Here is a 23,159-nt window from a genome sequence, read left to right as displayed (position 1 = left end):
AATGCCCAAGTCACTCCAAAATAATTGTAGCCATTAGCCAGAAACTAGACCTCTTAAGCACATTCATTCTCTCTTTTCTGGACTCAAAGCAACAAGTGCGTATTTGTAATGTTGTTAGCTAGTCTCTCTGCGGTCTCTATCACAGTGGCAATGTTGGAGAGTTATATACAGATATGAGGACAAATTAACGGACTTGTTGGCAGGAATTCACTCTTAGCCTTCGGTGGAAAGTCAAAAGTAGTACTTCCGCTTGATTTGTCGCAATTCTGTTTCTTCCAAGGACACTAATTTTGCATCAACCTGTTGTCCTTGATTTACCCTATCTCCTATCTTGATGCGTATTTCCGTCATTTCCAAAGGATATAAAAGAGACATTCTTCTCTTTTCTTAATGGCTATACAATGGACGAAAAAAGTTCACCAAGAAAATGGGGTTTTCGGATTTTCCGTGCTGTAAAAACGTCGAGGTCGGAGTTTCGGAAGGCACTTCGTTTTTACTGGTTTCCTATTACTTGCTTCAGAGGAATAAGTATAGAGAGGGGTAGCTGATATGAAAAGCGTGACAGTGCATGAAATCGACAATAGTAGTTACATTTCGGCGATGAAAATGCCATAGGATACGAATATTGAACAACAATCAAAAGAAAACGATGATCTTTCAGTAGCTTGAGTAAAGTACGGTACTAAACAACACCTGGAACAGAATATTAAATCTCCGCGCTTTGCATTCATTCTAAAACCTTCTCAAAATGGTCACCCTGCTTCGAAATGCAAGTTGCTACGAGAACAAAGGGATATGGAAATTGACCGTCTGGAGACATTTATATAGCGAAGGGCAGATCCTTTTATGGGTATCAGTATTGGTATTTGCAGAGAGTGGCAGTATTCACTCAAAACTATATGACTTGTGAAGTGTCTTCAGGAGTTGCACCCATGTTCATAAACTGTATAATAATTTTCAGATTATCCATCACCTTCCGTCTTCTACCACAAGGTCGAGTGCTCCTTCCACAACCATAATATTCATACCCACTCCCAGATCAAAGTTATCCACATCCACTCATCCCATTTACGTAACCAATATGAACGTCCATCAGACAAATTCGATAGGAGATATAGTTCAGTGGTAGAATACACGCCTCTCAGTGTGATTCCGAAGATTGAAAAGATTTATGAAAATGAGTCGTACCTTGACCCTGAGGCAGTTGGAAGATTCTACCGTGAGTGTGTGAGAGGGAAGTTCGATTCTTTCTGTCTCCATCTTTTGGCGCGGAATGCGATTTTGTGAAATTTTTATCTGTTCTTGCCAAATGTTGTTGTTCGGTAGCCCTTGCATTTTGTTTGGTCTACCCGCTTCAAGGTGAGTCAAAACGGATAACAACTAATTGAATAATTTATCCTGCATAGCATCGTGGGTACCTGGAGACAGATCATTCTGGCACATTGTCCTTCAGAGTTTGATTCGAATTATTTCTTCCTCTGTGAGCCATATCCACGAGCCCGAAATCTTTTCGCACAACCTGTATTTGTGGATCAGACCCTTTTATAAGAATGACAGTGATCTCCTTAGACATTTCCTCCATCGCGTCGGCGGTAGGTTTGCACCAAAACTCTGTGTTTGATCCTCTCATGATCAATGCCAACGGTGAGGATTTCCATACTGGTACTTGCTGTCTATCCATAACGGTAATCACAGCCACGAGACAGACCAGTGAAAGTACTGCCAAGGTTGCTGGAAATGCTATCCACGACCATTGAACGCGCAAACATGTTGCATAGTGTAGGACTTTCCCAACAGCGGGATCTGAAAAAGTACTGTTCCCATGTGTTTGTATCCAAGCCGTGATTATGTCTGAAATGTTTGAAAATGTTTCCTGTACATGTTCAAATTCAATGTAGCCATTATTATACAAGTCCAACATCATTCGAGGACCGACCAATCCATCAAATGAAGTTGTCCTATTATTTTCTCCATGAATTCCAAAATTTAGTCTCGAGCTTGATGCATCGCCCTGGAAGTTGTCGTGCATGAAATCATATAATAATGAATTTCCGCCCAACATATTTGCCATATATAAGCAATGGTGTGAAAAAAGGGATGATACTATGTCATCTTCAACTTGAGACGGGATGAAAGACCTGTTGAAAGCAAGCCATCGTGAAGAACTGTCAAATTTATAGCCTTGTTCTGACAATCCGTCCCTTTCACCTTCCGATATACAGTGTGTATCAATCATTCCGTTCCAATTCCATCCTTCACCGGTTTCATTATTGCCTCCTGAACTAAAGCCCCAGGAGTCAGTTGGACTGCTGGAGATCGAGTGTTCAGTAAGTCGAGTTCCGTTAATGCTCGCCTTGTAATTGCGGATACATGGCTGTAGCGAACATACTGCTGCACCATATCCTTGGAGTCGCCAAGGATTTGATGCCACTGTCATATTACCATCTATCCAAGGCCTCGATGACTCTGGATCTATTCTTTTAGTAGGATCTACAGTCCTCGGAACTATGATGTAGACTATCTCACCGGGGCGATTTAGTATACTGGAAATCATCGATCTTGCCAAGGGTTGGTCGGGGTCATCACTTTCATTGCTGGTTACATCGCTAATCGTCATGGTAATCCAAGAATCTCCTATGAGAATTTGGTTGTTGTGATAGAGTCTAAAACTCCGTCACAATATTCTGTTTCGGAAGTAACATTAGTTTTGGCATTTCCATCATAACAGGTAGTCTCGAAGATGAGTTTATCCGATATCTCTTCACAGCTGCTGCAGTATGCCAGTGTTCCATATGTGTCTGAAAATGTGCAGTTTCCTGTTGTACATTGCCAGGTCATCCAGTCTTCTGGGGCGTATATTGCAGATTTAATTGGTAATCCGGAAGTAGGGTCCGTCATTTTGCTGTGTATCTTGTCAAACTGAAAGGTTCTGGGCAAAGTCGCCTCAATATTTGGTGTTGCTACCTCGCAATCGTATGGCAAAACCAGTTGCTGAATCAAAGGATCAATAGCGACCGCAGCTATCAATATCATGGCACCAAGTCCAGTCAGTGGATTCCGAATATGCCCAGAGAACAATAACTGGATGGAGCCCCATGGTCCACGAGTAGCTCTATCATAACAAACGATGTCGTAAAGTGGACGACGGGAAGAAAACCAAAACCACTGAAGTTGTCCAATGCACGAAGCGACAATAAAAGTCAGACACGTTTTGAACACAAGACCATAGATAGATGGAAGTGTGTTGATTGATATTTGGAACGGCCACTCTGGTAAAGGCTTTCCGGCATTTGGGTATAGTGTCGCAACAATGATGCATGGACAAGCAATAACGATAACGCTTGCAAAGAATTCCCACTTCCAGTCAACATAATACTCCATCAAACACTGGCGAACATCATGGATTTTTGCTTGGGATCGCGATGAGATCGATTTGATAGCTATATCCGATGTACGACTACTGGAATCTAGAAGAGAAGATGCATCGCTGAATGAGGAAGGAAGTTGCGGTATCGATTCAAACTCGTGACCTATCGGTTTGCTCTGAGGCCGAGATTGACGTCTTAAGCTTGGTGGAGTGATATCGATTTCGCCGAAATCCAGGCTAGGGAGGCTCGGATGAGTTGCCACCGTATTCTCGGTGCTCTGATCGGACATTTCGAAAAAAGTTTCAAAGTTTGAAAGGAAAGCAAAGATTTCCACAATATTGATCCTAGAGGTTGAGAATCAATTGATGAATTTGAATAGATTGTGAGGCTTAAAGTAAACAGTGACTAAATCTGAATTCAGGCTTGGTAGGGCCAGTCCAGTCTTTTGAGAGTCTGTAGGTAAGATCATAGCGGCATTTTAAACATATTCTCGCAATCAAAGAAGAACGAAGTAAAATATGTTTGTCCGAGTTATGAGGAAATGTTTCTCTTGCAGATAAAATCCCCCACGAAATGCAGGAGAGGGGCATAGAAATTGTATATACTTTGCCGCATAAAATTTCCCAACGACTTTGTTGCCAATGCATCGAAGTGTGCCCATTCCAAGAAAAGGGGCATAGAGCTGCACCTGTGGATGGACGATTGGAGCTCGTGTAAGCAGTGAGAAATTTACTCTTAAGTTGTATTACCAGACATGCACTTCATTAATAAGATATCTAAAGATCACCAATTTTACGAAACACAGCCTTGTGGATAAAATTATCCCGGTACAAGTTGATTCGCATTGTCACGTTTTGCAAGTACTCGTGATGAGATAGCTTGTTAGGCTCTAGATTATATCCAAACCGCTAGAAATTCATCATCTAATTCAAAACATCTTCATATCACTCTCTTATCTTTTTCTCTATTCCATTGTTTCAGATGATAAAATTGGTTCTCCCATTCCATCATTCTTTCTTTTCGGATTCTCTCATCTATCTATTTGAGGTGTTCAGTTTGTATTTTTCTTTCGGTTTCAACACACTGTGAACCAAGTTGGAGAATACGAATATGAATAATTCAAAGATCTTATTGTAATAATCAGTTTTTTCGATGACACTTTCCTCCTACGGCAAGCTTCCAGTTCTCTCTTCTGGTGTTTTAATATTTACATTGTCAGTCTGAGAGCGACCCAATCAATTACATTCCAGTTAAAACTATTTATTTTAGAAGAAATGTATGTCGGCAGTTATATTAAGGCTCAGAATCATATCATATTTTTTAGTTTCAATTGGATCTCAAACTTCTAGGCTTTCGAGCTATGAGCTATATTGATACGTACAATCTTATACAGATGATTTGATTAAGAAGTTTTAAAAGCTTAGTTTCATCTTGTATTGTTTATAAGGATGAGTTTTTGAATAGAAATGCAGCCAAAAAGAGCTGACAAAGATATTGGAACTAACTAATGGGGTTGAAATATATTAAGTGAGATTTTTTGTAGATGTATCTTCTTCCTGGGCTATTTCTCAATGAAAGAAACTTTATAGAGAATATCAAACTCTCAAGTGTCTAGCTTTTCTACGGATCCACAACAGCTCACTCGAATTGACTCATTGAGAATTTTGTGAGAGGTATTTATCTAATGGGTGAATACACAATTTGTTATTGAATCATGGTTCCAAGCTCAACTTGTCATTGAGAAGTCTAACCTGCAGATTCACTCACTGTATGGAAAACTCAGCAGCAAGACTTCGATCCATCCTACACCCAATCCTATCACATTATCATGTAAACAGTACAACTGTCAATTCCAAGAATTCACAACACTATGAAGACTTATTATCCTTAAACTTCAAGGATCCAAGAATGAGTAAACCTTGAATTCGTACAGGGCTGGGTATCATCTAAAGCAAGAGGGTGGCATAAGTCAGCGCCAGATACAGAAATGCCAAGAAAATTTGATTCACAAGGCATGAGATTGAAGATCTGAATAACAGCATCTATTATTGACTTTTCAATGAAGAGGTAGAACACAACTGAAAATTTAGCTCATCTGATCAACCCCCAAAAAGCTATACAAAATATCAGGAAATGTAAATCTAATTACAGAAAGAGATTCAAATATAATATTGGCATTCAAGGACTGAGTTAAAAGCGCTTTCTGGTAGAAAGAAGAACGTTGTTCGCCTGAGTTCTTAAGTACGTCCCAATTCTCTATAAAGCGGGCCTCCTTAATTTAAGCGAAAGAATCTAAGTATGATCTTGTTTCCTTCCCCAGAAGTACAGTGCTGAGCTGAGACTCCCACTGGTAGTGCGGATCTGTAATGATTTTAATTGAATTTTCCGAAAATCCCTACTAGCCGCTTAATAAGGTCAATCTACCATTTTACTGTCAAAACTCAACCAAGAAGATTCAAAAATATTCCGCAATATCCTGCCCCACTCTTCACTTCAGCCTCCGCCCCCCCAGTCTTCCAACTTCAGTGTATATAAAGACTGAATAATCTTAATCACCCAACTATCAAGATAAAAGCATGAAGAAGCTTGCCACCATACTATTGGGGTATACTTGAAGACTTTTAATCAGCACACATTGATATGAAGTACAGATTTTTTATTCTCAAGTCAGGAGGGTTTAGGCTCGAACATTCATGGTCGGAATGAAGGTTGTGACTTCAAACTATGATCGTGATTATTAGGATTCTTCGACAGTGCTCATATTCGATGATGAGAAAACATATTTACATGCAAAAATAAAGATTCACGGCGATGAAAGAAAATCTCTGATCAAGAGTTGGTTAAGAACTTCACGTTCGTCTTGCCCAATTCAAACGCATCTTTAATCCACTCGCCATATTCCCCCATGTCGTCCTACCTTCTGCGCTCAGTCTTTTACTCTAGAGTAGCAGAATTGCTTTAATCCTCGACAATACTATACACCTGGTCTTAAGGATTTCGGGAAAGGGTTGTGTATTCGGTGAGTGAATCAATAATAGTCTACTCGATGTGCGGATTGCAAGCTTTGTATCACCTGATTCAAAAGAAAGTTGCCGAAACTGTGGATGTATTCACCACCCGGCAAGAATTTAGAAATTGAGAGAGAGCAGATGAAAGATTTCGTTTCTGTCTTCTATATATACCACAAACAAATTGAAGTAGGAGACGAATAAACCAAAGACTTCTCACTGCATCCAATAGGAATCAGCTTACCGAAGCTATAAAATAATAATTCAATCTCTACCGAACATGCAGCAATAGGACAGGTCCTATCTATCACTTCCAGAATGCCGAGTCCCTTCATCCCTCACAGAAAATTCTCGTTAAAATAAGCGAGATGTTTGAATAAAGGGCAAAGATTCGTTTTTTTTGACAGTCATTATTAATGAATGACAGTAACTGAGAGCGTGATTTATGACAAGTTCTTGCTACCATTGAAAGATGTAACACAGTTGACGACGACGGCAAAGAAGAAAAACTTTTAACAAGCCTCCAAATGTTCTGAGCAAAACCTCCGCAATGCGAGTGCACCCCCACAACTTGACGACGGGTGACAGAAATTCCAAAGCCGCATGACCACTATACCAGCATTTGTACTATTCTTTAATTGAAGCTTTAAACACCAAAGAAACTCAAGTATATATGCGTCGCGATTTCCCCAAACTCTTTCCCCCGTCCCCACTTTTGAAATCCGAATTTTTTCACTGAAGTTGATCATTCCACTCTAAACCAATTTTATTCTCCACAAAAATACAGCCGAAGTGAAATCGAGCCTAAATCATCTAATCTGAGCAAAGCCCGTCTCGGGATATGTATCCGTGTGAAATTTCACTCTCCATCCTCTGGGTCCCTGAACTTATTCTCCTGACTAGATATATCCGAACCAAAACTTAACTTCATTGTATGTCTGTCTATCAGCAGTTCTCGAGTAACTGAAATCTCTACAACATAACAGCCAAGTTAGAGTGTGAAAAGAAAGAAACAATCCACCAACAACGGAGGCGCCGCTAGCATCTCATTACAACATGTATAGGAATGGAGGATCATACATGGAGAAACACCTAGCACCTTACCCAGATTGACATTTCCCATTTTCGAATATCTCCCTTACGTTCTTCAAAACCTCCAATCACAATCTCATCTCCACTAATCTAACTCCATCACATGCCGCCCAACATTCCACTCGAGCCCCCCCCCCCAGATTCACTCGGACTAACCAATCCATCCATCCCACTACAGCCCTCCTAATTTTCCCCCTCCGTGCTCCTATATAAAGTCCCAACTCCCCAACTCCCCAACCCCCAAGATAAACATACCAACAAGAAACGCAATCGTATTGAAGGTGGTAACGTCAAAAGATATTTTGCCTGCTGTCTCAAATCACAATACGATACGATACCCTCGATACGATACCCCAGAAAGAACTACCTACCTACCGATCCTCAATTTCATTTCACGAAATATTCACCAACCAACCAATTCTATCCAATCTAAATTTCAACAATGAAGAATTTCCACGAACGACAGGAAAAGTTTCGAAACAGATATCCACAGCAAATACAATACGGTAACGATGAAATTACCTAGTAATCATCAATAAAAAACACCATCCACAAAAAAACACCATCCCTAACCCTAAAATGCTCTCCAAATCTCCATCAATCCCCTCCATCAATCCCCCTCCCCCATCAATCCCCTCCATCAATCCCCCTCCCCCACGAAATCAAACCCAAACTCCCCTCCACCCCAAACTCCCACCCAAAAAGTACCTAAGCAAACCCAAAACCCACAACCCAGCAGCGCTGTATTCCCTATTCGTCATATCCCATCCTGGTGATCCACATTGTACAATAATATCAATTATCAATCTACCCCTTCTGCGAACGATATTTATATTTATATATATATACCCTCCTCTCCCCTCCTCTCCCCGTTCCTTTCCCCATATATCCCAAAGAACCTTGGAATACATTGAATTACGCATTTACTCGTCAAATCTTTATTTCTTCTTTAATGTCCCGCTCTTCGCCGCCCATTAACCGCCCATCAATCGCAAAATTCGGTTAGAAATCCGCGGATACAATACACATATACACACATATACACCAACCAAGTATCCCCCCCTCCCATCCCCACAAACACCTCACCAAAAAACCAAGACCTTGAAAATAAATCATATACCTCAATCGCAAAATTCTCTTCAGAAGTTTTAAAATTCCTTCTTCATGTACTCTAGTAATTACCAAGAAAAAAAGATAATCGTATATTTATTTCATTAAATACCTACTTCTAGATACCTACCTAGCCTTTGCCATTCCCCTTTGCTAAGCCAGTTAATCTTCATTACCCAAAAACTTTCTTGGATCCAAACTGTGAATGTCTGCACTCTTTGCTTCCCCTTCAAATACAAATTCACTCATCAATTTTCCAGTTGCACAACTATTTTGAATACCCCAACATGTATGTCCTGCTGCGAGAAAAAGTCCTCGGATACCCGTATGTCCAATGAGAGGACCGCCACCACTACTAGCTAATGGTAGATAACATGCTTGTCTGGCTAGGACTTTTCCTTTTCGCAAAGGATCGGATATAGATCCTACGTAATCTAGAATATCATCACAACTAGATTCATCGCATACGACTAAATTTGAAGATTTAGGGAGAGGAATTCTCTCATCTCCTTCACCTGTACATTTATTCGTCAATACCAATCAAAAAGGATGAATGAAGAAATACATACCGCAAGCATATACTGTTCCATCAGGTCTAGCATACATCTCTGGATTGACCATCTTATCATGTTTTCTCTTCTTTGCTCCATCTTCACTTTTTCTTCCAAATCCCTTTGGTAAATCGATTTCTGTAAAGACTGCCCAAGGAGATACTTCTGCTTCAATCACAACACTATGCGCTCTTTGTGAAGTAATTGGTGCTTCTGGCCATACATGACTGGTCCAAGGACCCGCAGATAATATGACATCATTCGCAGGTAACATGTGAATATGTTTCGTCTCCTTGTCTTCATAAGTAACACCCTTTACATGATTCCCCGTGTAATCAATTGCGGTAACCGAACCATAAATAATTTCGACTCCCTTTTCCACCGCCAAATCTGCCATGGAAGTTGTGAATTGATATGGATGTACTTGTGCTGTGGTCTCTGGAGTTCCCATTTCCGAATACCATTTTAGATTATCATTTTCGAACCAATCTAAAGTCGTTGGAATATCATCTCCCTGATATTTCTTTTGTTTCTTCATATCGGTTTTGGGTAACTTTTTCCAAGCTTCTCCTTCATTTTCAGTTGGTTCTTTAGGATCGGCTTCCGAGATAAGTCGTGCCTTGGCTCCTATGGAACCACAATGCAATTGACGATAACCCCATCTTTTTGCCCCATCATGTTCTTTTGCCAGTTCGGCATGAAGTTTGTATGAAAGTGGTACAATTGCTGCTGGGCGTGCCCATAATGCAAGCAATCCACCTGCTTTTCCGGAAGCTGCTGATGCGATGGATTGAGCTTCGATGATGGTAATTTTTGTTGTAGAGGGGTTATATGAGGGGTGGCGAGTGAGGTAATAGGCAGATGTACAACCAATAATTCCACCACCTGTTGAGAGTTAGAATGATGAGGTGATGATTGAAGAAGCAGAGAATAACATGCCAATAATTACAATATTTCTTTTCGTTTCCGTAGGAGAAGTTGGAGAAGTTGCCGTTGCCATTGTTCGAATCAAGTGCTCGGATTGTTTCTTGAGCATAACAATGTTTATACAAATAGAGTTTCAGGATGGACAGGTCCTGAGTAGCCGTGCTATGGTAGCTTGAGAAAGGCTTGAGAAAGGCGTGAGCTAGAGTCAGATAAGACCCTTATCTTAGCCCGATGTGGTCTAAGCTGGGCTTACTTAGTCAGCTAAGTGAGTAGTCAGCCAGTCAAATACTAGCTGGTTGATGACTAATAATTAATAAGTTTCTAGTGGTCCCCTAGTCATTCCATTCCACGTGAGAATACTTACTAGCTACTAATGTTTCGAGTGCTTGATGCTTTTTTGCCGCTTCACCATACTGTTTTCATCTTCGGCATTCCCCGCTATATTTGCTAATCTAACCTCGGAATAAATGTTGATTTCTCCACTTTATACTCAGGTAAACTTTACAATTTACTAATTCCAACCAATGAAATCTCTCCATTCTCTAATTCCTCCACGGCATCAAAATAAATCCGAAATTCCTTCCCTTGCCTCAAATTCACACGGTCTAACCTCAAAACCCTCTCAGACCCCTCACAATCCCATACAAAAGCTGTACCATCTAGACCTCCAGAGCCTTCATTTTCTTACAAATATTCCCCTTCTTCAAACGTCATCCCATCTCTTTATGATACCCATACACACACACTTCCAATCCAAAGCGATTCGATCAATACGATTCCTTCATAAAACCCACTTCCCCTCACATTTCCAATCTTCTTCTCCTTTCTCTTCTCTCTCATACCTCTTCGTCGCATTCTCTCGACGAAGTACCTCATCATCCAATATTTGGACATCACGCAAAACAGATTTAACTTTCAAAAAACATTCCCAAAATTACGTGCAACAACATATCAGAAATATCACCATGTCGTCCGCAGCTACCATTTACGAGTTTGAACCTTTGAATAGTATGTTTTCTTTTCCGCATTACTTTGCATCACATTGCATCGCATAACATCTCGTCGCATTCCATCGCAATCCATGGCACATCATCCCACCGCATCCCACCGCATCCCATTGCATCTCATCCCATTCTTGCATACATCCTACCCCTCATGTTCGCACACGAGTAATCTTCACCATCATTATACTAACCACCCATCTCCTTACAGAAAAAGGCGAACCAACACCCCTCTCAGAATACAAAGGCAAAGTCCTCTTAATTGTCAATACAGCTTCCAAATGTGGTTTCACTCCTCAATATGAAGGACTCGAGAAATTATACAAAGATATGAAGGAGAAGCACGGTGATGATTTTGTCATCTTGGGTTTTCCTTGTAATCAATTTGGAGGTCAAGATCCCGGTTCTGATGAGGAAATTCAAAGTTTCTGTCAAATTAACTATGGTGTCTCTTTCCCAATTGTACGTTCTCTGCATACTCCTTCTTTGGATTATGACATGCCATCTATTCTTGACATTGAATCAATTGGAACTTTTACTAACAATTAATACACAGATGAAAAAAATCGACGTAAATGGCGATAATGCCGCTCCTCTCTTCCAATGGCTCAAATCAGAAAAACCAGGTCTCCTCGGTCTTCAACGCGTCAAGTGGAATTTCGAAAAGTGGTTAGTCGGTAGAGATGGAAAGGTCAAGCAAAGATGGGCTTCCACCACCAAACCAGAGGCTTTGGAGAAAGCAGTCACAGAGGCTTTGAATGACGCCAAGTCTGAGCTTTAAAGGGATTTGAAAATTGTGTGGATGTATGATTGATTGCGAAGAAGATGAGAAATCTTTTGGACATTTTCAAATGGGTTTTGCTTGCTTGGTGTTGGTCATTTGAGATCTGGAAATCTGATTAATTCGTGGTTGTGAATTTTGTCTGCGGGGATTATACCATAGAATGAGAAAGCTTTTTGATTTGATTGGTGGATTGGTTCTTTTTACCTGTGCTGGAGATTGTATGTATGTACGTGCGTGTTACTTTGCAAGATCATTAATACGAAGTGAACTGGTGGGGCTCAAAGTGGACACCCTCCCCCTCTTTCATTCTTCTAAGAAAGTTCCTCACCTTCCTATACTTTCCAAAATATATATCGCGAATCAGCAACTCATACGTCGGTCGCTCATCTAGTGGAATCTCCTCATGCGGGATGTTGTATATTGTTTGTGGAAGACTATTTGGTGTCGAGGATTGAAGGATTCTAGTAGTTTAATGATGAAGTAGTTGTTTACCGATGGGGGTTGTTTACCGATGGGGGTTGTTTACCGATGAGGTTGTTGTCGTCGTTGTTGGCGTGGATATTTCCTTTTCTCTGCTTCTCTCCATATTCATATCCATATCCATCCATCCCCCAGAAAAAAAGAATACAAACACTCACCCTCCCAATAATCCAAATCCCTAAACGCAACCCCTCACCCCCTCCAAAAAATCTCAGTTTACTCTTGTATTTCATTCAAACTATACATATTGAGATTGCGCTATACTGATTTGTTGTTGGTTGATTTTGAGGGGGGGAGGGGAGGGAGTTATTGTGGATTTAGGGCTTTATTTTTAAATGGATATTTTGGAATTGTTTATTGTCGGCGCGGAATTCTTGGATTTTTGGGATATGGTTGGCGAAAGGATGGATAGTTGAGTGGGAAGGGATGGATGCTTGATGGTATTGAGAGGTGAAGCAGGCAGAGTGAGGATCGAGGAGTGAGGAGTGAGGAGTAGAGGTGGAATAGAGAGGGAGATGGAGATAGAGATAGAGATGGAGGGGAGAAAGAAGTTCAATGATTCTTTACAAGTGTGTTTGGAGGATTTACTGGATGGTTTCTAAGGGGAAATAGGAGGGGAGTTTATAGGGTTGAGATGGGTTTTTTAGGGTGAGGAATAAAGAGTAGGTGAATTAGATGGGTAGTATTGTGAGCTATTAGGAGATATATAATGCGGGGCCCTTTGGAGAAGAAGTCGTGATTTCTGAGATCATGAATCGATCCCCAAAAAAGATAAAAACGGCTGCTACCAACTAGATTGTAGAAACAGAGTGTTATCTACGCTAGAGACCTTCATTTTCAGGGACTAGAGAATTCTCGGAAGCGTATGAGATGTGGAGTTTTTCCTTCTTTCTCTGGCTTTGGGTGGATTGTGGTGCTACTCTGTTGAGGAGTTTCCACGTCATGCTGTCGTTGAGAATTTTGATTGTTGGTGAGCGGTGTTGTTACTTTGTCTTGATCAACTTTCGTGCTCTCGCCATACCGTAATATCTCTTCAGGATCAATTATAGCTTTCTATTTCCTCTTCATTTTTCAGAAGTCTCAGAGAGTCGAAGAGTCAAATGAATTTCCAAATTTCTACTTTCCAGCTCTTGAATATTCTCTTTACTGCTCACCAGAGTTGTCTATCGTTTCGAAGTTGATGAGGAGGTTATTTTATACCTCGAAAACTACAAATCAGTGTGTGAAAAAAGTCTGTCTGAGATTAGCCGACTCGAGTTTTCAGGGAGATTAGACGATTATACTCCTTATTCACCTCGTTAAGCAAATCGATGTTGTGAATCATCGATCCACACTCCTCAGTCCTACTCCGATACTTTTGCACTACATCTCTTGATACACGAAAAAAATCAGAATGAGAGGCATATATACATAGTACCACTTTTCTGACCACTAAAGCCACTAACTTTTAGAAAGATGGTTGACTAGAAATTTCAAGATGACGCAGTGTTTTAGTGAGAGGTTTTATACCGTCGAAGGAATGCATCTGAATGGGTTGGAAAATCTGTAGATACAATCGATTCCATTCGTAATATCCAATCACTACTACCCTTGGTTTATGATATGTTCTCACTGTTGCCAAGAATTTTGTGCTGTACGTATCTGTCAGAAATTCAATAGTAATCTACCTGTTTTCGTTGTCAAAACTACCACAAACTCAATTCCTCGGAATGTAATTCATTCGTACTATCGACTATTAAGACTTAATGATTGGGAGATTGCAAATAATGAGAGCCTTTTGTTTATAAATCCTTCTTCATTATCTCCTTTGTTAGAGTCGCTCACTTCTTATTTACTGTTTACCTAGTACTCTTAGCATTTCGGCTGTATTTATATCACCACCTGCCTTGAGATTTCTCGCTTGAGTAGAGAGACACCTAACGCTAGTATTGAGAGAGTAATAGGTGAAATGCTGGGTGGTGAAGAAGAATGGATATGAGGATTGATTGAGTGAAGGAGATTGCGTTATCTTTAGTGCCTTCATCATGTACGGTAAGTTAATTTCTTGTATTCACTTTACCATATACGTTTCGTAGCGCTAGCTTTTAGAACCTGAAGCAATATAACAATAGTGTGAACCATAGTACAATATTATCTTCACCATCCCCATGGCGACAGGAAGAAAAACAAGAAAATGTATTGAAACGGTCTGTCAATTCAGCATGACTTACTCTCTACATTACTATTCTAGCTTATGGATCTCAGGATATGGATATAACCAGTCAAGGAGTAGAAATTCGAGATCACCGTGGAGAACCTTTCGTGGAGGGATGAGAAAATTTGTTGTCGATTACCCAGTACTTTCTTCTCCGTTAAGTTTTGAGTGTCATTGTCATTCAAAAATTCACGCTGTGATAGATTGTAGATTGTGATCACACTCAAAAATGTATTTGGAAACTCTAGGGTCAGATTCTATCAGTGTGTTTGGTTATTATTTGAGAGTCACACCAACTTAAAAGACTGTTTGGGTCTGAATCTTGGGAGATAGCTTCGTTCTTACTGCCTATTTGTGAAATCGATTTCTGGAATATACTTACTTCAGGTAAGAAGCGGAAAATATCTATACTATTTAATAGCTGATATCGTGATACTTCGGAGTATGAGGTCGATCTTGTACGGTAGAGATGTTCTCTATAGTTGGGGTTTGGTGGGGGTCATACCCCTCACTCTCAATTCACCTCTCTTTTCTCTTCATGTCCACAATCAAGATGAGACCTCTTTCCAATATTGGGGTATACATATAAACATCCCCCTTATTGATTCACAAACAGTATACAGCATAGATTGACACCTCCGACTTAGGAGACTCGGCAAGGGGAATGTCGGTGATGAATTATTTATTCTAGAACTCTCTTGGGGGACTTCAACAGAGGTTATTCACGTCTTGATTTGAAAATATTGGTGGAAGATGCCACTTTTTATTGTCGCTGACCGGGGATCTATTGTCGTTGAGTTTGAATTAGAGACAATTTTCGTTTACGCATTCACATCAGCAATACCGCCAGGAAACTTTTCTTGTCGATCCACTAGAGCAAAGAAAAATACAATGCATGGGAGGAAGAATACTCGCAACCAGGTAAAATTACTTATTTTCATGTTCTTTACACATTGAAAAAAATCTTTCTTTGAGAACTGATCCTCTTTGATGGGGAAATTGAACAGGAAGATATTCGGTGCTTCTTATATTTGGGAATTGGACTGCTCGTATTCACAGGAGTTTTAACACGTCATCTTCCTCCAATTGATTCAAACAGCTAATCTGAGATTACCAGAGTGGACTCCAAGATCGATCGACAATTCATTCACTGACTTATTATACACGAACCGCGTACATCTCTCACTTAGCGAACAGTCTTCCTCTTGGTACCTATATAAAGAAGTCCTTCTGTCACTCCGAGACATTATAGTTTGTGGGCATTCCTCTTTTCCAATACAATGATGACGCATTCATACCTATTAAATTTCCTGTATATTCGATATTACCAGAGAAGTGTTGTCCAACAAGTTAACCCATTGCACCGGAACTTGATCTAAGTTCCCGTCGTCAGTCTTCCCCGAATCACGTCGATCTTGCGATTGTTGTCACTTCCCTCGATTCTATTGCTATAAATTATCAGCTTATAGAACGAATTCTTACACCCTTCCATTCTCATTCTCATACGGGTGAATATGACGGATAATTTTCTTAGGCATAAGAAATTTGCTTGTTCTGTTCTCGTCTCATGCGCCATTGAAAATATGAATTTTTCTAGTTAATTAATATATTGCACTCCTCACTCTTGGCTCTCTGGTATGTTTTTATAATGATAGATGGGATGTGGGCCTTCGAGAAGCTCTTCTGGGAGTAGGCGCTAGTGTAATAAAGAGCTCGTGTCGCTCGCTTAGGAACAAGGCGGGGGGAAATTTAAGGTGTTTCTTGCATTGCTAAGTATATAATTCTCGCTGTCTCCATGCACCCAAAGTAAATTGCGCCAGAGACTACACCAAAGTAACAAGCGTTGATTCAGGTTGCCTGATTTGTGCATGAATACCCGATTGTTCACGATTGAGTACATCAGGGAGCGGGCTCGAACTATCAAGATATAGTTCTTGTCATTGTCGTCGTCGCAGCTAATTACTGGCGTTGAAGACACATAGGCGCGGATTGTTTGTTTGATTATGTTGTCGCTTCCGAAATTGTTGTCTGGTAAGGCAAGAAGCTCATTGGATATACATCCCTGAATCTCTCATGCAGTCCATAAGAATCTATTTAAAACTATCCTGAATATTTTTGAAACAGTGTCCTCTGTCCTCTGTCGTCGAAATATCCGCTCCTTTCTATACAGTAACATCTGATCCATCTAAAGCCTGCTCGCTATCTGAACTCACCCCAATTTCGGGCGTAAATATCCTATAAACGCTGGCCGCAATCACCCAAAGTTCAAAACCACGCCTAGTCCATATTCTTCCGACATTGCACTTTTTCGCACTCTTTTCAACATGCATAAAGTCCGAGAGATTTCAATCTGGCCCTTTTTCCACAAATGCCTAGAAATGCACTTGAATCTCCCCTTTTATCTCTTTTCCAACCACTCTACTCATACCCTCACTATATTCACAGCGCTCGGAAATCAATAGAAACAGAAAGAGCCCCTCATTAATCCCATTATCAGAGATGCTACTACACATTGGCGATCAATATGTAAGTTAAGATTTTATAGAGATCGAACATACCTGCCAGGGTTCTCGCCATCTCATATTCTACTTACCGTGTCGTCGTACTGTCTAATTAAAAGCCTTGTCTTAGATTCAAAGAAGGTCACATACAACTCGCGTGGCTTTCTTTGTTGCGCATGTCTGATTTGGCGAGTAGTCGGTGCCTATAAATTTTGAATGTGAGGGTTTAGTTGGATATTTCAATATGATGGTTGTCAAATTTTTTGATTGTAGTTCAGGTAAATGAGATACTTTTGTACATTATTTGTGGTCCTCGTTACCCGGGTCGATTTTGGGACACGAAGTGAAGCCATAGTTAATAAGTAAAGGATTAGACGAGAGACCCGTGGGCAAATTATTAGTCCAGTCCTCCGATATCAAGAGCGCATTTCTCTTGAAATAGAATCTCCTCATCTGATGAACAATTTAACACTCTGCGAGGTTTTAGCTCTCCATTCGAAAATTGCAAAAATGTCATTCGTCGCACCTTGGACGAATGGTGGATTAGAGGAGAACCGGTTTGTGCTTTTCACAAAAAAAGTTTTTCTTGTCTTGAGTATCTTGAGGCTCTTGCTTCTCTTTGGCTTCCAAATCAACTTCAACACGTGGCCTGATGCTGAATGATAACATATTTCATTGTGTCTTGGGCTGGATCAGTACTTCGACATCATTGAGCTAACCTGACTTCGTGTTTTGTTGAGATGAGATGTAGAATTTTTGAAATCTTATATGGTTGCTATGTGAACGACGGAGTTACGGGATGGCGTATTCACTTATACAGCTTTGTATTGAATGAGCTAATGATGGATTTTGAAAAAAAGAAAGAAGAAGAAAATTCAGCCCCACTTTTACAGCTGTACCTTGGCAAGTATTACAAAGTAAGCAGTAGTGGCACTGGTAAGCTTTTCCTTCTAATACTTCCTCCACAAACACTTTACCTTTCTCGAAATCCACACCAATTTCAAACACCACTTCCTCTTGTATCTTTCGCACCACAGTCCCTAACGTCCTGCCAGGTAGGTAATCTGTCTTAGAAACTTTAAGGATATTTAAATTTAACAAATCTACAAACAGATCAGTTCTTGCACTCCCAAAGTGCTACTCTCAAAGGTCTTTCAACTTCCAGAAACTTTGGTATCACACAGCCTCACACAATACTGGCCATCAACAACTAGTCATGGATCCTCCTACTGCGATTATTGTTTATAACAATAAGGAACAAGTCGGGGTGCATGAAGAATCATCAGATACTTCCCAACAAAGAGAAGACACCCGGAGTAAGACTTCAACCCCCCATCATTCAGAAAAACATGAGCCGACCTCATCCTCATTCAAAAGATCTTCGAATTCTCCTGTCGGCTTCCTCGACTTGTCACTTGAAATCCGACGCATGATCTATGATGAATACTTTATCTTCACCGAACCGATCTCATTCCAAACTGGACCGTCTCCATCGCTGGCCTTGCATCTTGATAAGAACTATGGTCTTCATACCGCACTTCTTCGTGCAAACAAAAAAATACACAGTGAAGCCACATCATATCTTTACTCCAATCCGGTTTTCAATTTGGTTGGCATCTGCCCTACACAACTACTACCCACTACCGATGCAGCTTTTGCTCATTTTTTAAGACAAATTGGTGTTCCTAACGCAAAGCTTCTTCGTCACCTCGTTATCGAATTTCCCGAATTCGATCCTTCTCCTCAAGATTACTACCGCCTTGGAGAAGTCCCCAAGCCCGTTGAAGATTATGTAAGATTATTGAAGCAAATTCACGAACAGTGTACAGAACTTGTAACACTTAAAATGGCATTACATCAATTACATGATTTTTTTCGGGCATTCATGGATCCCGCTTGGTCTGATAAATTCTCGATTGCTACAGACTGGCTACACAAGCAATTACAGGGCATGCCGTTCTTGAAAGATATCGTCGTTCATCTTCAAATCATCAACCCGAACCTTAGAGGTAGTTATCAGGGCTGGATAGACAAGTCGCGGGACTATGGATGGAGTTTTAAGGTCACGAAGTATGAACTCACGGGAAATAAGGAGGAGGCTCGGGGTGAAATTGTAGAAGCTATTGGGGAACTGGCTCGGATGGGAGTAACCAGGCGCGTAATGCAGCGAGGATATTATATTAATAGACAGACCTCCGATGGAGGATCTGAGATTGACTACGAATTGTCATATCGTGCGGCTTGTTGCAAGATTGAGGAGGGTCTCCTTCAATCAGCATAGGATAAGTCCACTATCATTCGACAATTTCATTCTTAAGCGCGCACCCAACAACTTCCCCAAGATTTTCACCCACACTCAACAGCCATTGTCGTCAGCTTATGTGGTTCTATGATCCGCACCAAAATTCTCATCTGACGGTTGGATAGGAACGAATATGGGGCCTCAGATAGGACTTCTTGAAAAGTCATTAGCTAGTTCCCAAAGTATTCCAGTTCAAAAATTGTCCTTATCCATCCATGTGACATGGATTTATAATAAAGGAGGCAGACCAGTGTAGTGAATTCAATTTTGAACACGTAAATTGATTGCATTGAGCTAAATCTAGAAGAAGTGATGGAGGCATGCAGCGCCAGTGTAATAAGTGCCACGATCTTCCAGCAATATGTTATAATACAACTTTTTTTCTCATGTGTCTAACTACTAAGATGGAACATGTATGATGAACAACTCGTTCGAGAATCCAAACCACGCCAAGCCCCAGATTAACTTACTGGCCTCTTACAGTTCTGTTGGGATTGCTTTGATTGGTTAGTATCTACAGTTGAGACACAGAGTTGGATAGGATAACCTAGATAAGTCTTTCTTCACCCGGGAATTTTTTCGTCCTCACATGGCAGGCTTTTGACCCGCTAGGCACCAAGTTCTGTCACAATGTTACATCTGTAAAAGGATGGTCTAATATAATCTATCAAGAATAGAGATTGTATAAGCAGCAATCTCGACAAATATAGCGAGCGGAAGTTTCTGGAAAGAACGCGCTCTGAAAATCAGGGATATGTTTTTACTTGCATCAAGTCAAAGGGATATAGGTCCCAATAGAATAGCCAGGGCTTTTCTGTTGTCAATACTACCAATTAATGACAGTTCAACATATAGAGATTCACCATGCAAAGATTGCCAATGTTATATACTATGTTCTATTGTTGTTACGACGAGTACCTACTCTCTCGAATATTGACCCATGGAAAGAAAATACGGGAGATTCTCAATTAGAGTACTCGATACCAACTCAACAATCTTGATCGTAAAAACTTTGAACATGTAAAGAGAGGAAACAAGTGAATTCAAGAGTCTAGATCCCTATAATTGAGAAGGTGAATACAAAGAGGCCGTTGAGAGTTTGCTTCGCATGTGGAATCTCAAACATGACGCAATAGTGGTTGAAGCAATATTGAGGGAATGAGAAGGGAGTAGATTGTTATAAGTACTCCTTGAGAAGAAGGATTGTAACAATACATAGATTGAGACAATATGGAACTAATATGGTATGGGGGATGAGAGATTGTGCAAAGAGCATATTCTGGCTCCTGATATAGAACATCCACTTTAATCTGAAAAAGAGTCGAGAGTTGGAGAGTCAATGTTGAATACCGAAAGAGAAAACAAGATTATGAACAACAACAACAAATAAACAAATATCAATAGATGGCATAACGTGTACAAGCGACAACAAGACAAGATATCCCAAAACACATATTAAAGGCAAAAAGATAGTCAAATCGAAGATCAAAAACTCCTAAATTCTCATCTAAAGTTCATCCCATCATATGTGGCGATGGCCAAATATGCATTGTGCATACACATTATATACTGGCGAGTATTAGTTCTCAGCCGACTATCCAAACATAAAGTCGTGATTTCATCCGAAACTCTCATCTACCAGATGCAACAACCACAACCTCCGTGAAATTCATTTACAAGCTGAACTCGACCTTCATAACCTCATCAATTCCATCCTTAATAGCACTAGTCTTAACCTCATCCAATTTCTTCAAAGGTGATCTTGGGTATCCGCCATATCCATAGTAGCTTTGAATGGCACTCTTGGTACCAGCAATAGCGGCCTTAGTAAGGACCCAATCACCCTTACTCAAAATCTTTTGCAACTCAAAAGCCTCATCCCTCTTTCCCTCCCTGTACAACTCCCAAATCTTAACACAGACCTTTGGCATAACATTTGCACCGCCGGCAATGATACCCGAACCACCGGAAACCAAGGTTTGAGCAGTGAAATCACAAATACCACCGAAAGCCATGTAGCCAGAACCTTCCGAGAAGACAGTTTTGGCATTGGTAGCCAAGGCAACTCTGGTAAGTTTTCCTGTGCTACCACAGGTGAATTTGGTACCGATAATGTTGCGGTGTTTGGCCAGACGGATCAAAAGATCCGAATCCATATCAATACCGGCAACGGCGCCTGGGTAATTGTATAGGATGATAGGTAAAGGTGATGCATCAGCTACTTGAATGAAATAGTTGTAGACAGAATCTTCATCCATGAGACCACGGAAATAAGAAGGGGGTAGTAACAGAACGTATTCTCCACCCGCTGCTTCTGATTCTTTGATGAGCTCGATGGTACCGCGAACGGATCCTTCGGTAGCTCCGACAATGATAGGAACTTGATCAAAGCCCGCGGCATCTAGAGCTTCACGAGTTGCACGTGTGACGGATTGTTTTTCGGCGCGGGAGAGATGGACAGCCTCACCGTTGGATCCCATGGTTACGAGACCCACGAGACCGGCTTCGGCGAGACGAACGGCATGTTTCTTGATGGTGGGAATGTCGAGTTCTTCAGTCTCAGGGACAAAGAATGTCATAGTTGGAGCGTAAATTCCATCTCTGAGAGGTCTACGTGTAGCGTGACCGTTGGAGCCGTTGGTTGCCGCCATTGTTATGACTTTTTATATGTGTAGATGAAGAGAAAGTGGGGGTCTAGAGTGGGACGTGAGGTGTTGAGAATTCAGATATAGAAGAGAAAAAATATATCTTCAGAGGGTATATGTAAGGTAGTATGAAGAGAAAAAGAATAAGAGGATGAAAGACTGAAGTAGGAAAGAGTATCTTATGTATATGCTAGCAGCAAAAAATGATGAGCAATCCTCTGAATGACTTGACAAAAATCTATACTAAATTAGTCCGAGGACCGGTGACCTATCTTTTTGTGAATAGTATTAAAAATAAGATTGAGTTGTTTTCTATCAACATGCCGAATCTAGGAGGTCCATGAGCTCGAGCCTGGAATAGTGTGCCGGACTTCCCTGGTAGTTTCTCAATTTATGATCTAAATTTGTGGAAGTGGTGGGGGGACTTTCTAACTTCCCCGTCTAAGATTCTTCCGATTTGCGTGTCAACCATGCATTGACAACGTTAATTGGCAAGAACAAGAAGTTTGAGAAAAAGCGGGTTAAAGTAGAAGGGATTCATAACTTTGAAAGATTTCTGCTTCAGGGTGTACATAACAATGTTCTTGAATTGGCATCTGGTCGTTTTCCCAGTTGCCATGTATGTATCTTTGTACGTATTATTCTTGTTCATCATTTCCTGGCTGTCTAGACGATGATGCACGGCACATCCCATGACTAACGGTCTACTGTAATAGATTTATGCATGTTAAAATGACAATCAATATGGTATGATCAATGCCGTCTGAGCCATTCAGAAGTGTTCCAATTGATGGTAGTGATTGAGCGTTGTTCGAAACATGTGGACTAAAATTGTCAATTCAACATTCTGAGTGTCGTTGATGCTGGAAACTATTTTTCCACCAATAAACTTGCTGATGATGCTAAGGGCGTGGGGTAGAAATGTGGCCAAATTGACATTAGTCCAGGCTACTAAAAAGGGATGCGGGGCAAACTTGGGGAGTGGGAGAGATGTTTCTGGGTATAGAATGGGGAAAAAACCTCATGATCAAAAAGTTATTGTGGATTGTCTTAAGATGATATAAAATCTAGCTAGACGTTGAGGCTCAATCATGCAATATGATCCGTCTAATTTCAAGACTAAGAGAAAAGATGCAGAAGACGTTTACAAATAGGAATGGGAGCACAAGATGCTGTACCTATGAAATCAAGATCGC

At 40.6% G+C, this 23,159-nt stretch overlaps 6 protein-coding genes across 6 annotated transcripts; 2 read left to right on the top strand and 4 right to left on the bottom strand.

Annotated features, from left to right (window-relative positions):
* Positions 1–1,429: 1,429 nt before the first annotated feature.
* Positions 1,430–2,617, bottom strand: EAE98_006060 (uncharacterized protein; the record flags this gene model as incomplete). Its single annotated transcript, XM_038953682.1, has 1 exon — positions 1,430–2,617. The coding sequence occupies one exon, from the start codon at positions 2,615–2,617 to the stop codon at positions 1,430–1,432; it is 1,188 nt and encodes a 395-aa protein (XP_038810077.1).
* A 17-nt stretch (positions 2,618–2,634) lies between these two features.
* Positions 2,635–3,657, bottom strand: EAE98_006059 (uncharacterized protein; the record flags this gene model as incomplete). The annotated part of the gene is made up of 1 exon (XM_038953681.1): positions 2,635–3,657. One exon carries the CDS (start codon positions 3,655–3,657, stop codon positions 2,635–2,637), a length of 1,023 nt encoding a protein of 340 aa, XP_038810076.1.
* Positions 3,658–8,740: 5,083 nt separating this feature from the next.
* Positions 8,741–10,129, bottom strand: EAE98_006058 (uncharacterized protein; the record flags this gene model as incomplete). Its single annotated transcript, XM_038953680.1, has 3 exons — positions 8,741–9,093; positions 9,148–10,014; positions 10,069–10,129. The coding sequence occupies 3 exons, from the start codon at positions 10,127–10,129 to the stop codon at positions 8,741–8,743; spliced, it is 1,281 nt and encodes a 426-aa protein (XP_038810075.1).
* Positions 10,130–10,781: 652 nt separating this feature from the next.
* On the top strand, positions 10,782–11,838 carry EAE98_006057 (uncharacterized protein; the record flags this gene model as incomplete). Its single annotated transcript, XM_038953679.1, has 3 exons — positions 10,782–11,064; positions 11,269–11,519; positions 11,614–11,838. The coding sequence occupies 3 exons, from the start codon at positions 10,782–10,784 to the stop codon at positions 11,836–11,838; spliced, it is 759 nt and encodes a 252-aa protein (XP_038810074.1).
* Positions 11,839–18,232: 6,394 nt separating this feature from the next.
* Positions 18,233–19,297, top strand: EAE98_006056 (uncharacterized protein; the record flags this gene model as incomplete). The annotated part of the gene is made up of 1 exon (XM_038953678.1): positions 18,233–19,297. The coding sequence occupies one exon, from the start codon at positions 18,233–18,235 to the stop codon at positions 19,295–19,297; it is 1,065 nt and encodes a 354-aa protein (XP_038810073.1).
* Positions 19,298–20,991: 1,694 nt separating this feature from the next.
* EAE98_006055 (uncharacterized protein) lies at positions 20,992–21,969 on the bottom strand (the record flags this gene model as incomplete). Its single annotated transcript, XM_038953677.1, has 1 exon — positions 20,992–21,969. The coding sequence occupies one exon, from the start codon at positions 21,967–21,969 to the stop codon at positions 20,992–20,994; it is 978 nt and encodes a 325-aa protein (XP_038810072.1).
* Positions 21,970–23,159: the final 1,190 nt, after the last annotated feature.

The sequence above is a fragment of the Botrytis deweyae genome, assembly GCF_014898535.1.
Source record: "Botrytis deweyae strain B1 chromosome Unknown BDEW_012, whole genome shotgun sequence".
NCBI classification, from domain to species: Eukaryota; Fungi; Ascomycota; class Leotiomycetes; order Helotiales; family Sclerotiniaceae; genus Botrytis; species Botrytis deweyae.
This window is presented reverse-complemented; position numbering and strand designations above follow the sequence as displayed.